At 40.9% G+C, this 16,597-nt stretch overlaps 1 protein-coding gene across 3 annotated transcripts in view; it reads left to right on the top strand.

The window, feature by feature from the left end:
* Positions 1-16,597, top strand: part of TDP1 (tyrosyl-DNA phosphodiesterase 1) — a 119,463-nt gene that overhangs the window by 72,610 nt on the left and 30,256 nt on the right. For 2 of the 3 annotated variants that reach the window (XM_063440314.1, XM_063440315.1), the window contains exons 14-15: positions 10,022-10,124; positions 14,382-14,490. In XM_063440314.1, coding sequence (XP_063296384.1) covers positions 10,022-10,124; positions 14,382-14,490 — 212 coding nt within the window. Of the gene's footprint in view, positions 1-10,021; positions 10,125-14,381; positions 14,491-16,597 lie in introns of those variants that run through there. The other variant, XM_063440316.1, reaches the window with a different exon arrangement.

Here is a 16,597-nt window from a genome sequence, read left to right as displayed (position 1 = left end):
CTTTGGAATTGTTGTATTTTTTTGTACCTGAGAGATAATTAAATTAAAGAGGCTTCCTCATGCAATTATCTCTCAGGCACAGAGGATCGTGGGAGGGGTTACCCTGTAACTTTGTGTTGGAAACCCCTTGCAGGGAATTTTTCTTAAGAAGGCAGTGTGTGGCTCTGAATAAAGACAGTCTACTCCCAGCATTAAGTCTCTGCTAATGTGTGGGGGGAACAGCTATACTGCTCTATTTACTTCTATACCTGCTATACTCTCTGGAGGAGAGCTCGAACCACTGGGAACTGGATCCAGAGCTTGGGTCCAGGGTGGGAAGAGGCGGTGAGATCCCAGCCAAGCTGCGGTGTCTAGGAGCTGGAAGTGCTTATGGTATTCGGTGATAACTAGGAAGCGTGATTGGCGGAGGTACCCAGTTGGGGTACCAGGCGGTCTGCCACACTGCAGTAAAATAGATAATGTGATAAATGATACATGTATAGTCTTTTCTGACTGTTGCTATTTATTTACAGGGCAGAAATCTATCCTAAATCTAGCCTAATAATGACTGTGTTTAAGTTGATCAAACTATTTATATATTCTGTCTGTTGCTGGTTAAACTGGTTTTAGTTTATCAGACACAAACAAATTAACCATATGGGCCTTTATTAAGTGTATCTGTATAAATGCACACTAATTGCCTTAGGGTTAGTTTTAAATGCTTTTTTTATACTGAATATTATGCCTGAGCTATGGTTAACTTAAGATGGAGATGGTTGACATGATATGCAGATGCCATTATGCTTTTATCTTTGGCGGTGGGGGTTCTCAGAAGGTATTAACGTTTCTGGTCTTCATGATATATTCAGTGTTCTCAACACTAATGCCATGGAGCGACCAACCTGTGCTCAGGTATAGGAGAAGCCAAGGTGATTAAATCATTGTGCAGTGTCATACTTGCCTTCACTCATCCCAGCGTTTCCTACACAGTGGGTGCTGTGTGCGTACTACTTTGGGTTTCATTAGTGTTTTGAATAGTCTAAAATTCAGTTTTACACGTACAACAACAAAAAAAATGGATGAACACTTACTAAAGTGGGGTGCTGCATATCTCTATACCAGTAATAAAACAAAAATGGTACAGCAATCTCTAAAAGTAATGTATCTAAATAAAACAACACTACCGTATGTTGTTTCTTTTTTTGTTGTTTTTTTTTTTTTTTTTTTTGCTAGAGTGCTCTACCTTTCTTTTTTTTTTCTTTCTTTTCTTTTTTTATACAATTTTCAGCTCAGATTTGCTGTTTGGATTTCCTAGATGCATTGCCTAGAAACAGCCCGCAAATCATATTTTTTGGATCAGTCTAACATACTCGGAGCTATATTGTCAATTAAAAATAAAAGTGACGGGGCACGGGGCCTGACCACAGACTGAGTCAGTCGTTTGGTGCTACATCTCCTCCAGGAAAATCACTAAAATGCATTAAAATGCGGCGATACTGCTCTATTTTTCCCTGGAATCCTGCTCTTTCTCCTGGAATCAATTCAACCTGAATCCTGCAGACACAGCAGTGATAGGATTCGAGCAAGATCCCAAACTGGAATGCCACATCATCAGGGGGTCCGAGCTGAAAGCAACCCGTCTGGGAACAGTGAGCACCCTCGAGGCACCCCTCAGCACAACCGCTCTCCTAACTAGGCCGAGAGCCACCCTAGGCACTGCCTCCCTGCATCGACCTCATGTAAGGAGCATGGCATGCCACCAGCGGCCTGCACCAACCAGAGCCCCCACCTACCACAGACAGGAAAAGGATGTCTCTGAGAAGTCCAGAACCCAGAACTATTGATACAGGTACTCACACAAACATGCGGCCAGAAGAGGGCCTTGTTTGGGCGTGGATATGCCGACCACCAGCCGAACCCTCTGGGCCATGTTACCACACCACAAGACTTTCCAGGATTTACTCAGAGGTTCCCAACTCTTGGAGACGGCTGATCCTACCTCTCAGCCTACAGATTTGGATCCGATTCCTCCCCGATTTAAAGCGGACGCTGTCTACCGTACCTACCTCCTGCGACGTGATTTCTCTTTATTAATCTTTTTTTCTGTATTATGCACTAACGAATCATTTCACTCAGCTCCAGTGACCTTACTTCTCCCTAGCTTTATAGCATGTTTAAAGGCAATACTAGTAGTATTGTGGCCCGGACTGCGCTATTATTGCCACCCTTTATATTTCATTTTAATTTAATTTCCTTATACAGCACGGGGAGCTGTACACTGTTAATGATGCCAGAGGTTAAATCACCTGCTAGTTCCGCTTGTTAGCCTGTTTACGCCAATACTGATGATGTGTCTAGTAGGCAGTAAATAACATGTTTATTAAGCTTGTTTTGTCGTAATCCACATGTCTAACTTTCCCTCTCCATTCACAAGTTCATCACCAGATATTAATGTAGACATGTCAGTTGAGCCTTCTTCTGCCTGTTCTTAAAATACAAAAAATTAGTATTGCCAATCGTTTGTGAATTGCTTTGCACTAATTGTACATTGTATACTTAATCCTTGAATGCTTGTATTGTTATTCTATTTACCTCAATAAAACAAAGAATACAAAAATTAAACAAAATTAAAGTGACTATAGGGTCCATTTCAGCTCCTTGTGAATCACTGTTATAAATATTGTCCTGCATAAAAGATAGTGTAAGAGGAGAAGCAAAACCAGTGTTTGTGATTTCCTTGCCATTTGCATTGTATGCAATGGTATGCCCTGACTGAACTTGATTACAATGTATATCTTTAATATACATTTAAAAAATAAATAAAGCATCATTTGGTGGTTTGCAAAGATTAAAGGACCAATTCGGGCAACAAAACAACTTCTATAAAGTTGTTATGGTGCCATGAGGTCCCAGAAGCTGTCTTACCCAGAGGTGTAACCTGAAATGGGTCCTTGGTTTCCAAATGAGCTGTAAGCCATAATCATCGCACTTATGACAAATCACGGCTTATGACAAAAAACTATCTTGCTTTGCATGTAATGCGTCTATCTCATATATTAGTTTCCCCTTTTACGTTGCATTACTGAAATAAATGAACTTTTGCACAATATTCTAATTTTTTGAGTATCACCTGTACATACACGAACACACATGCTGATACACAGATACAGACACACTGCTACACACGCTGACACACATGCAAATACACCAACACACAAACTAACACACAGATACGCAGACGCATATATACACACATGCACATATACAGACATAGAGAATGACACTACTACAGATACAAACACTGACACACATACAGATACACAGACACACATAGAGGCAGATACACATATAGACACACATGCAGATACACAGACACTCAATGACAAACATTCAGATACACAGAATTGCACTCATACAGGGCACACATGAAGACAAACAGATATAAACAGATACACAGATATACAGACACACATGAAGACAAACAGATATACACACACACACACACACACATACATACAAAAACACATGCAAAATGTTTTAGTCATCCTCCTGTTTCCTAGCTTTTGGGTGCAGGAGGGTGACTTCCCTGGGGTTCAGTGGCTGGCTCTCATGCAGCGCTCTGTGTAAGCTGGAAGGAGTGACTGGGTCTGTCACTTCCTCCCAGCTCTGACCTCATTACAGGAGGCCCCTGGAACTACTTTGCATCGGGTGGCCCTAACAGGGCCACCGGATGGGCCCCTGAACTCGCCGCACCACATGGTCGGATGGGCACCGCAGTCGCAAGGGGTCCACAGGGCGGCCAGGCCCTCTGGAGTGACTGGCCCAGTCGCAGCAGCGACCCCTATGACTGCGGTAGGTACGCTACTGGTCTTACCTGAAACGGTTTAACCACAAATTATGCTAGCCATCGTCCGATCTCTCTGCCCCTGCACTTCTGCTCAATTTCCTAGGCTGGGTGCCTCTGACAGGGAACTAGCTTTTTTTATTTACTTTTTTAATGGGGACGCTCTAAACCTATCAAAGGCTTCCTGATTAAAGTCTCAGACATGGAATGGAAGTGCAGGGCAGAAGGATCAGTCTCCGGCTAACGGACATTGTTTTTAAACTGTTTGTTAACCCCTTGAGTTAAGATGGGTACACAGGACCGCCTCGCACCAAAACAACTTAATTGCGATGAGGTTGTAATAGATTGATTATTCACCCTATATGTAACGTACACTAATAAAAACATTCCTGCATTAGCAGTATCTATCCCCTTTCAATCAGCATCACAGCTAATCCTAAGCATTAATGGGAGCCTCCTACTGTTCAGACTGAGCTGTTATCAGATGAGTAGCGCATTTTATATATATATATATATATATATATATATATATATATATATAGCAGGAGGCTTTACAGCAAAATGGTGTTCAATAAATTGACTTCAAACAGCAGGGACGTCAAACCTTGTAAAGTAATTACATTTCCTCAGTGATTTGCTGATTATTTCGTAAAATGTGAGTCATTAGCTGTGACTGTGCCAGAGATCAGTGTGTGGATTCTGCTATGTGGATTAACCAATACGTGACATGGGAATGAAAATAAAATAAAAATAAAAATCAACGTGAGAGTAGTACTAAAACGGTAGTCTACTTGTCCGTCGTTATAATCTACTTGTCCTGACACAAAATCATTTCAGGTTTTCAGGGACACCTGGCTAGAGCCTTGGACGGTGGCAATGTTATTCAATTAACTGAATTTTTGAAAATTAAATCAGAAAAACCGATAGAAAAAAAACCCAAAACACTATAATCACAACCTTTTGGCCTCAGTTTTTTTCATTGAGATTTAGGCCTTGATTTTATTTGATTTTTTAAATACACTTTTAGAATGATTGAATTTTTAGAAAATATTTTGATCATTTTTATATATTTGTTTATATCAATTTTAATTAATCGTATTAAAAAGTTATCCAAAAAATAATCAAGGCACACTATAGGCACCTGGACCATTTCATCTCATTGAATTGTGTTTTTTTGTGTGTTTTTTTTGCAGTGCCCCTGTCATTTTAGCCCTGCAATGTAAAACAATGAAGTTTATCTGCTATATCATTATTTCCACTGCAAGCCTAGGTGATCCATGGCACATTTACCAGCAGTGGATTTCCACTTGCCAGGGCTGAATTTTCAGTCAATGGCTAGTGAGCAAGTGGATATTTTTAGCCCTGATCTAGAATCTTTCCACTGGTGCTCTTAAAGAAGGCAACCTTCTCTTTCTTTATAAAGTAATTACTCCCCAGTGATTTTCTCTAAAATGTGTCACTACATACAAAGCTAAAGGAATAGATGCAGATAATAGTGCAGTATGCTGGACTTAACCAAGCATTAATAAATATTTATAATACACGGATCAGCCACAACATTAACACTATCTGCCTAATATCATGTGGGTCCCTCTCGTACTGCCAAAACAGCTTTGATGAGTAGAGGCATGGACTCCATAAGACCTCTGAACGTGTCTTGTGCTATCTGGCACCAACACATTAGTAGCAGATCCTTTAAGTCCTGCAAGTTGCGAGGTGGGACATCCATGCATGGGATTTGTTGTTTCAGCATATCCCACAGATACTCAGATGGATTGAGAGGACTTTGGAGGCCAAAGCAACACCTTGAACTCTCTGTAATTCTCCTCAAACCATTCCTGAACAATTTTTGCAGTGTTGCAGGGTGCATTATCCTGCTGAAAGAGACACTGCTATCAGGGTATACTATTGCCATGTTGTGTACGTGATCTGCAACAATCTCTAGTTGGGTGGTACGTGTCAAAGTAACATCCACATGAATGCAAGGACAGGTTTCCCAGAAGAAATATGCAGAGAACATAACACTGCCTAAACTGGCCTGCCTTGTTCCATCTCTTCCTCAGGTAAACAATGTACACATCCTGCAATCCACCTTCGCTAAAAGAAAAAGTGACTTGTTAGACCAGGCAACCTTCTTCCATTGCTCCGTTGTCCAGTTCTGATGCCCATGTCCCCATTGAAGACTCTTTTGGCGGTGGACAGGGGTCATTATGGGCAGCAAGATGGGTTGTTTTTCTTAGAAATATGAGCTATAGTAGCTTTTGTGTGTGATCGGACCAGACGGGCTAGCCTTCGCTCCCCACATGCATCAGTGAGCCTTAGGTGCCCATGTCCTTGACACCGGTTCATTAGTTGTCCTTCCCTGCACAAGTTTTGGTAGGTACTAACCACTGTATAAATGGAACACACCACAAGACTTGCTGTTTTGGAGATGCTCTGACATAGTCCTTTAGCCATCACTTATTTGGTCTTTTTCAAAGTCACTCAGATCTTTTCGCTTGTTTATTTTTCCTGCTTCCAACACATTCAAGAACTGACTGTTCACTTGCTGCCTAATATATCCCACCCCTTGACAGGTGTCATTGTAACGATATAATCAATGTTATTCACTTCACCTGTCAGTGGTTTTAATGTTATGGCTGATCAGTATATGTTCACTGGCACTGGGTTAAATAGTAAGGATATTCTTAAACGAGTTGTACTAGACTATATATAAACACACAATATAATTGCAAATAAAATTAAATGTAAAAAAATATGTATAAACTGTGAAATATTAAAGTGTGAAAGATAGGCAGACAAGGGTGTCTTGGAAAAGTATTCATATGCTTTATGTATGTGTATATATATATAAATATATGTATACACAAATATGTGTGTGTGTATATGTATATATCACAAGAAGGCAGTAAAATATTTCCCATATTGCATTGTGTCTTAGAAGGATGAGAGATGATATATGCCAAGGACACCACTCTATCATGTTTGTGTGTTCTGAGCTCTTGAATAGCGGGGAATAATTATGGATCATCTGACAGCTCTATGTCCATGCATATTTTGTATTTGAACTCTTTCAGAGTTGGAGATTCTAACCACACAATGTACATTGGCAGACACAATATGAACAGATGCCAACCTTCCAGTCCTGCTTTATCAACTGAGTAGATGATCAGGTTTCAGTGTGCACCTCTCAGTCGCATACATATTTAACAGAGTGCCCAGCTTGTGATAGGTACTTCGTATCCAAACTTGCCACCTTGCAGTAGGGATATAATAGTCCGCAAATATAAGATCAGTTTTGCGGTATATTAATTATATATTTGCTGTTGTGTTTCTTTCCTTAATTTAGCTGTTTGCAGAGTGTTTTTAATCCTGTAAATTGCATATTAATACCATTTATTATCTCACATGATAGAAGACAAACCAACAGTTAAATATTGTTTTAGGAAGACAAAAACTGTCATGTATCAAGAAAGGTCAAGCAGTCAATTACATTTGCGTCCTAGTTTGGCGGGCAGAAAATGCCAACTAGCCATAGAAACTGCAAAACTATTTTTTTTTCTTTAATTTCGTGTTGCTTTGAGTTTCCCTTTGGCACTCGTTGGGTTAAAGATGATCTCAGCGATTGTCCTGGTAACATAACTGAGGTCCTTATGTAATTGTCTTTAATTCTAGTCAGCGATCAAAGCTTCCTAAGAAGAGCATGATATTCAATATGTAAATTGCATCAACTTGACTATTTTTCCACAGAGCGGCTAGAATTTCCATGATGTTATATAGTGGAACGTGCAGGTTTAGAACCCAAATAGATCCTTTTTATGCCCTGGCAGACTCAGTTGGGTATATCTGTGTCATGCATTGTACTGCTATCGCCTGTTATTAGTTACCTTGGCACATAGTATTATTTAGGCTTTGCTGGGTAAAAACAGTAGAGGAATAACTGATAATCTATATCTGATGCAAAGAAAGGGTTAACCTTCTTAAAACCATTGTCTACCCCATATGGGTGTCTGACTTGTATAAGTAAGTATATCCAGGTTATTTTGTAAAGTTGTAACCTGTCCAAGTACACCCCCAATGTAAAACATAATGTTATGCAATCAAACTATTCTCGGAAGCTGGATTCATTGGCTAGTGTACTGCTGATTTTAAAGGGACACTCCAGATTCTTTAAGCACTTTAGCTTGCTTGTGTGAAGAATGTGTCCTCTTTTTTTAAAATGGTAACACCCCCTTGGCTTTCAAGTAGACAGCAGTTAATATTACTTCATGGTTTGTTTACCACAGTGGAACTAAACTCAAGAGGCAGCAATTGCACAGAGCACCTGCCTTGCAAAGGATTCTCATTGATATTCATTGAGAACAGGGCCAGACTGGCCTACCGGGATACTGGGAAATTTCAGGGTGACCGGCTGGAGGGGATGCGCTCCCCTCCTGCCGGTCACAGAATGTAGCGTGGCCGAGCAGGCAGACTGCGGTAGAGGAGCTTCTGTTCCCTTACACGGTCTGACAGGAAGTGCTCACAGAGAGCACAGAACTGCTTCCTGTCAGACCCGGTACAGTGAGCAGGAACTCTTTCACCACGGTCTGCCTGCTACAGCAAGGTACTGGGAGAGGGGGAACTAATGGGACACAAGGAGAGCTGGGGGGAACTAATGGGACACAGGGAGAGCTGGGGCGGGGAACTAAAGGGACACAGCAAGAGTTGGGAGGGGAACTAATGGGACACAGGGAGAGCCGGGGGGGGCGGGGGGGGATAATGGGACACAGGGAGAGCTGGGGTGGGAACTAATGGGACACAGGGAGAGCTGGGGTGGGAACTAATGGGACACAGGGAGAGCAGGGGCGGGGAACAAAAGGGACACAGCGAGAGTTGGGAGGGGAACTAATGGGACACAGGGAGAGCTGGGGCGGGGAACTAAAGGGACACAGGGAGAGCTGGGTGTAGCAGTACTTATCCTTTCCAGGGGCCGGCTGGGGTCCTCTGTTCGAGCCGTGCGCGGTCCTGCTGCTGCACGAGCCGCGCGCGGCTCATCCGACGGCTGGAACAGGAAGGCGGGCAGTGACCGCGAAAAGCGGTCACGTGTCCCGCCTGACTCTAAGAGCGCGCCGCGGGTCTCGGGTGCGCTCTTAAAGGGACAGTGGGAGCCTAAAAATCAAACGTGAAAGAAAGCACTCATAGGGCTTCAAAATAAACAAAAGAGCGGATTTATTGTAAGCAGATGGCATTTGCATATAATCAATGTTTCAGTCCATTTTTTGATATATTACAAAAAAGTTTGGTCATTTGGACTGAAATTGAGAATGTATGTGGTGCAAAGTAGTAAAAAAAAAAAAGAGACTGTCACTAGAGATGTGCCTAGGCTGCAATGTAGACACTGCCTTTTCTCTGAAAAGGTAGCATTTACAGTGCTCAGCCAACAGGGACAGGCTATAGACTTGGGCAGACTAGATGGGCCAAATGGTTCTTATCTGCCGTCTTATCTCCCCATAGGAAAGCATTGAAAACTAATTTCAATGCTTTCCTATGGGGATTTGAGCGACGCTGGAGGTCCTCTCAAAGCGTGAGGACGTCCAGCGACGCTCTAGCACAGGTTTCCTGTGCTATAGAGCAGGAAGTTCCCTCTAGTGGCTGTCTAGTAGACAGCCACTAGAGGTGGAGTTAACCCTGCAAGGTAATTATTGCAATTTATAAAAAAACTGCAATAATTACACTTGCAGGGTTAAGGGTAGTGGGAGTTGGCACCCAGACCACTCCAATGGGCAGAAGTGGTCTGGAGTGTCCCTTTAATCTATGAAGAACTACAGAGTTAAATGAGTTGTCTGTGAAAGGGGCAGAGTTCAATGCTTGTTCCAAGACTTCGGAGGATTTCTAACCTAATAATTTTAGCATTTATTGTATCAGGACTAAACTTTCAAATAAGAAGATATAAATTTTTTATTAAACTAAATCAAAACTTATACACATGAGTAAGATGGTCATGGGCACCATGTCACGTGTGATGTCATCATTGAGGTTTGGCTCTGTGGTTTGATGCAACATTTATTAAGATAACCAATTATTGATGACTCAGCCCGTTAATTGTTGGACTTCATAACTCCAATGTTTTTGCAGCACTATTATTGAGAGGATGTACTTCTATCACTTTTATTGCCCTATAACCTTCTCTTGCTTTTTGGTTTTTTTTTTTCCATTCAGTGCTAATCTCTCTAAAGCGGCATGGGGATCTTTCGAGAAAAACGGGACCCAAATGTTCATCCGGTCCTATGAACTGGGGGTTTTGTTCCTGCCCTCTGCATTTGTAAGTTTATATATTTAAACATGCTCAAAACTCTGCATTTCCAACAAGAATGTATCTTAAAGGGACACTGTAGTCACCAAAACAACTTTATTTTAATGACGCAATTTTTGTGTGTAGATCATGCCATTAAGTTTCACTGCTCAATTCTCTGCCATTTAGGAGTTAAATCGCTTTTGTTTCTGTTTTTGCCGCCTCGCCACACCTATGGCCTGACAGTACCAGTTGCCTGGTGTCCCTAAAATTGGGGCTCTCCCACCTAAATCGGGACAGTTGTGAGGCCTGAAATTGTAATGGGATCGGTAGTTCTACAATATCTGAGGATGATTAGCTTTTGGTCACCAATGCCTTAGCATGTGCAGCAAATATTACACAGTGATAATTTCTAGAGCATATCTCAGCATCCATATATCGTGCTAGCCAAGAATTTGAAATACATACATATAGTTGATGGCTTTCTTGTGTTAATGCGTTGGCTTCTCCTGTGTATAATTCCCATGCCACCTGTCCTTTGTATTATCAGTAATGTTAACATTTAACCAGGAAAGGGTATGTTTATCTTTCACTAGTTTTCACTTACACCCTGGGACCTATCTGCTATCTATCTGAATGAAACATATTGTATTGCCCCTTGAAAAAAATTAAAGTCTGAATGAAACCGTCTGTCAATCAAACCTGTAGTATCACCAAGGAGCAGCGATACTACTGATGATGCACTTACTTATTACAAATCCAAATTCTTGTTCGGTTTTTCTTTTGTCATTTATCAGAGGAGCTTTGAACACAAAGTCAACCACATTTTTTAAATCTTTTGATTTTTTGATTTTTAATGTATTGTAGAAAGCGAGAAGCTGCTGTCTTTTTTAAGGAGTTTTTGAAAGCCGATGCCCACAAAGATGACTGTTTTCCTATGATACGCAGCTCTTGTTTGTTTCTCAATGCAGAGAAATCACACAGTCGCATCAAGAAAATGATTAGGTTTTCACTTCCCTTACATCTTAATACGAGGTAATTCCACATTAACTTGTGTTTCATGTTATTGCCGTATGAATACATTGACCTGCTGAGTAGGTCTCCTGCTTTGTTAATAGAGCTCTGTCTGCTGATTGAAAAGGGGATTTTTGAGTGGCCGTAATTTTCTGGAGTCTACATCTGCTCCTAGCCACAGGATTTGCTATGGAAACTCACCGTATTTATTCCTGTCATTATGTTTTCCTCTAAATCTCACTGGTCCTGTTTTATAGCAAATCTTAGTCTGTTTATATGTGGGTAAATAGTTTGTGCAGATCATAAAGACATCTATTTCACTTAACCTCTCCTTGACCCACTCCCCATTTACTTTTAATTAATTAACAATATTAATGTGTTGGATGACACATTCGGCGCCATGGTGTCGACACGTCTTGTCGATGTCATGTGTACATGGAAAATGACATATGTTAAGGATGCTGCTTAGTGCCATAAAGGGGTAACGCTATAAGTTAAAGCTGATGCCAGGAAGGAAGTTTTGCCACATCAGTGTGAGAAGCTTGAACGTTGGGAGGAACTACTCTTGACAAGTAAGAGAAACCAAGGTAGTCTACATTTTACTTTTAATTATAATCCCTATCACTAGTGCAAAAATAAATTCTATCTAGACCTGTTGTAGTCAGCAGATAAATCCACATCACTTTGGAGCTAACTTCGTGAAACCTGTTCATTGAGGAAGCCCCACAGTTGAGAAATAGTTGATTACTGATGGTGGCTTTGCGATTAGTTAATACTTTCTTTTATATGGTTTAATTTGTGAAGGAAGGGGAATTGTGACTGCAAACAATTGAGGGGCGCTTACATAGCCGAGGGAGCTCATTAACAGGCAAATGAAACTAATGTCCGCCTATAGCCTCCTAGACCTATCCTAAAGAAATACGTTTGCTAGGACATATCCTGAAATTTGAAGACATGTGCAAGCTTCAAATGAAAGCCTGGGTGTAGACTGCTTTTAGCATTCAATGGAAGAGGGGAGCAAAGTGAGCATCTATATTGTGAGAGGTACCATAGTAAACTTTTATTGTAAGTTTAAGGAGGTACTAAAGCAATGTCTGAAACATTTGTGCAACAGATAGATTGGATTCAGGTCAGGAAGTAGCCTGCAAGATGTTACAATTGTCAATTCGTGAATCAAGTAAGGTGTAGTTTTGGCTATTAAAGGTCACACCGGTGGTGAATGTTTTTTTTTTTTTTTTTAAGATCAGGATGTAGAAACCAATCTCATATGTCAATCTTTGATTGATACTGCTATGTATTTTTCAATTAGCTGAACATTGGAATGAGATCTGTCATTAATATAGAATCTTCCCATTCATTTCATTGTGATTAGTGTATCCTTTTGTATTGTGTGCATTTTAAAGTCCTTTCAAAAGGAAAACCTCCCCTCCACATTGTGAAGGGAAACTGAGGCATGCGAAAGGCTTTCTGACAAGAGAAATTGCTGGTTTCATTACTTTCTGACTGTACTGTTTCTTTTTTTTTTAACCACATCTTTCAAACTTGCCTTTGTGATGTTTGTGAGCGAAAAAAACACTCCAGATTGTCAGACGTTTCTTATTCATACGCGTCAAAGCAGCGTGAGTGCACCTACATTGTGCGTAGGGAGATACACCGCCAACTGTGTTCTTCAATAGGAATTGCTGAAAACCCTTGTGGAAAAAATGCAGTCTCAATAGGCAGACGATCCCTCAATGCAATGCCAACATAGTTTGCTTAATGTGGGAGATGAGTTGTTTGCTATTCTCTTACTCAAACATCTCCAATCAAAGCTCTTCTAGCACCAAATTTTCTTTTCTTTTCTATACCTTTTTAGTGCACTCCAATGTATTATTATTCCCATTGAATTAATGAATTCAGTTAATACAGTTATAACACGGTCACCATTCTGTTGATAATGGGTGGCCAAAAGTACATCTACATATTGAAACCCCAGGTTTGATTCCAGCAGGATTGATTCAGCCTTTTTTTCTTCCAAGGGCAGTAAAATGGGTACCAGTTAGTTGGGCCTTCATAATAAAATGTGTATATAATTATGGAGAATGAAATATGAAAATAAAAAGCCAAAACAATTTTATGTATAAATTAGGGAATACTATATTGTCTAAAACAATGTATAGGTGATGACATATGCTCTTTTTGTATAATACCGCTGTTTCATAGTTGCAGGAATGGCACACTTTAATGCAAGGTTGGCCACAAGTTAGATATCCTATAATCAAAGAAAATGTGCTTCAATAAGATAGGCAGTCTGTAATATAGTATTTATCTTATTATTAGCCAAGTGATGCGTCAACTTAAAAATGTTAAAGTTATCCTTCTTTATACCAGCATTAAAGCGGCACTGTCATGGCCTCCTCCCTGTTTACTTTTTTTAACCCCCCTCCTGACTCCACTACATTGTAATGTCCCCCTAGTCACACCCATATGCTCCCGGGTCTCCTATTTTACTTTTTAAACTTTTATTTTTATTTATTTTTGCTTGCACCTTGGCCATAGGTCCTGCCTGTGGGACACGTCATCTGCCCCCACTTGATAGCACTGTGAAATTCCCACACATGCCCAGGCTGCTCACTGTTTAGTAGACATGCCCTTACCCAATTTTGCTCCCTAATACCTGTGGGAATTAGGTGGTTACCTACCTCTGGCTGCAGGAATCGGATTGGAATTTCATTTTTTAAATGAAATTCGGAACTGAACAAAATGACCAAATCTCATTTGAACACAAATGGACAAACTATGGGCATTCGGTATGAACAAAATTCGGGCATTTCGCTGGAGCCCTGTCTATATGACAGAACGTTCTGGCAATAGTGGAAGGAGGCATCGCAACACTGAGAAGGGCGAGTATTGTGGGGAAGTTTATTTGACCATAGGAAATGGAGCTGACTTAAGCTCCTCCTTTGATCAAAGAAGGTCAAGCGTAGGAGAAAGACAAAAGACAAACTAGTCCCTACTTTGTCTTATATTTTAAAGTAAACTAGATCAGATAGGAAGAAAAGAAGAACATATTCTGAGAGAGAAAGAGAAGAGGAAAAAATAGGAGAAAGGTACGTTTGGCGTGGCAGTGCCACTTTAAACCAGGCAAATGCATATTTTCTCACCTCCATGTCTCTACCCAGAACCTAGGCTCCAGGAGGTATTGTGATCTCTGTTTCTTGTCTTGCCAATTTAGGAAGCCATTTTTGATGTATTAATACTACCGCTTACTATTTTCTGGTGCTTTTTCCGTAGAGCTTGGACAAATTCAGTGTGAAAACGAATATTTATTCTAGAAATGAAAGCTGTGAAGGTGCATTTCCTGTGCCATATGACTTGCCTCCCGAGCATTACAGTGGGAAAGGTATGTGATTAGTGATGTATGTATGTGTGACCATGTCTAAACCTGTAAGTTCCTCTACAGCTGGGAGGATTTAGAACAAATGATAATCATGGGCATGTGGCATTTAGAATGGATTCACGTCCTTTGGCTGTATATACAGCTCCATTTGAAACATCACTAGGTGAGCTCCAACTTCCTCACTGTATGCTAAATCCTCTGCCACCACAATCCCTGGCATGGATGCCACTGAAATTTGTAATCGTGTCCTGCTGTTCAAAACATCTACACCTACTGATACCAACTCGTTTAGTAACCCTATCCTTGGCTTCAGCACCCCTGCTATGCGGGAACAGGGCTTCCCCACCCATCCCTGGGTTTAGAGATCCATCATGGATTCTGCAGACCGGGAGTCGTCCCTAGCATCAGCAACCTCTGTCGGATGTTATGGATGATCCCTGAAAACACGGGGGAACAGTCCTTTGTCCAAGCAGGAATCAATGCAGTTTCTACCATTTTTATTGGAACTCTGGCTTTTTTTCCTGACTCTGACTCCTTGCAGACTCCATCCCTTGGTCAGTGAACATTATGTAGACCAAAGTTCCTTTGATGTTGATCGAGCCATAATGCTGTCTGAGCATCGCGAAACGAGCAGGGAACATGCCATTTATATACTGGCTCCCAGATGTGTGTATACATCTGTTTGTACATGTGTGTAGGTTTCAGATTGCATCTGGCAGGAGCAGAAAACTAGAATGTGTACACCGCAATGGCCAAGACCATTCCTTTATCCATAAGTGTAAGAACAGACAAAATGCTAGTAAAATACAGTATATAACACGTCTGTCTACAGAGATAAATTGAAACAAGTTGTGTTATGGAGGAGGGGTTCCTACTAATAGAGGGGTGATACAAAAAGAGGTGTGATACCTATAGCAATGATAACCAGTCACACACACTATGTTTGCTTAAGGAGAGTGCATTATTGTAGCAACAATGGTTTAGTAGACTCAAACCGACCCCCTAGGGTATGAGCGTATCTGAGCAGGAAACGTTTTATAGTTTTACGCGTTATACTCCGGGAAGGACTCTCCAGGCTGAACGCTGGTAATTAGAGAATTTGTTGTTCTCATTTTTTCGCCACTGACTTTGCAGAAATTGTGTTTCTTCACAGTTTGGGGTCTTTACAACCTTTTTGGACTGTGACCAGCAATAGATGCTGTATATAACTGGTACATTCTTAAAAACGCATTATGCTGCGCATTGGTTCTGAAAGACTCTGCGGAAATTGGATGTATTTTCATTCTGAACTCATTATGTGTGGCTTTGTGTTATTCAGCTCTGCAAGGCATTACAGTTCATTTTGGAAGGGTTTTTTTTTTTGGTTTTTTTCCCTCATCCTTTCTTTTCTGTTTAAAGAAAAAATGAGATTCCATGATTTTTGCTGTTAACTGTAAAAGTGTAAGAATTATAGCCGATATGTAATAAATATTACAACCACATTGGTCAAATATGGATACATCAACAATACTGTATGTCTCTAGGTTAACCTATGTCTCTTAATTATCTTACTGTCTGTGTATATATAACTTTCTTTCCTTATGTCACTTTATTCTCTACTCTATTCTTTCTATCTCTCTCACCCTCTCTCTCTCTTTCTATCTCTCTCACCCTCTCTCTCTTTCTATCTCTCTCACCCTCTCTCTCTTTCTATCTCTCTCACCCTCTCTCTCTCTTTCTATTCTCTCGCCCTCTCTCTTTCTATTCTCTCACCCTCTCTCTCTCTTTCTATTCTCTCACCCTCTCTCTCTCTTTCTATTCTCTCACCCTCTCTCTCTTTCTATTCTCTCACCCTCTCTCTCTTTCTATTCTCTCACCCTCTCTCTCTCTTTCTATCTCTCTCACCCTCTCTCTCTTTCTATCTCTCTCACCCTCTCTCTCTCTTTCTATTCTCTCACCCTCTCTCTCTTTCTATCTCTCTCACCCTCTCTTTCTATTTCTCTCACCCTCTCGCTCTCTTTCTATCTCTCTCACCCTCTCGCTCTCTTTCTATCTCTCGCTCTCTTTCTATCTCTCTCACTCTCTTTCTATCTCTCTCACCCTCTCGCTCTCTTTCTATCTCTCTCACCCT

The sequence above is a fragment of the Pelobates fuscus genome, chromosome 13 (genome assembly GCF_036172605.1).
Source record: "Pelobates fuscus isolate aPelFus1 chromosome 13, aPelFus1.pri, whole genome shotgun sequence".
Taxonomy (NCBI): domain Eukaryota; kingdom Metazoa; phylum Chordata; class Amphibia; order Anura; family Pelobatidae; genus Pelobates; species Pelobates fuscus.
This window is presented reverse-complemented; position numbering and strand designations above follow the sequence as displayed.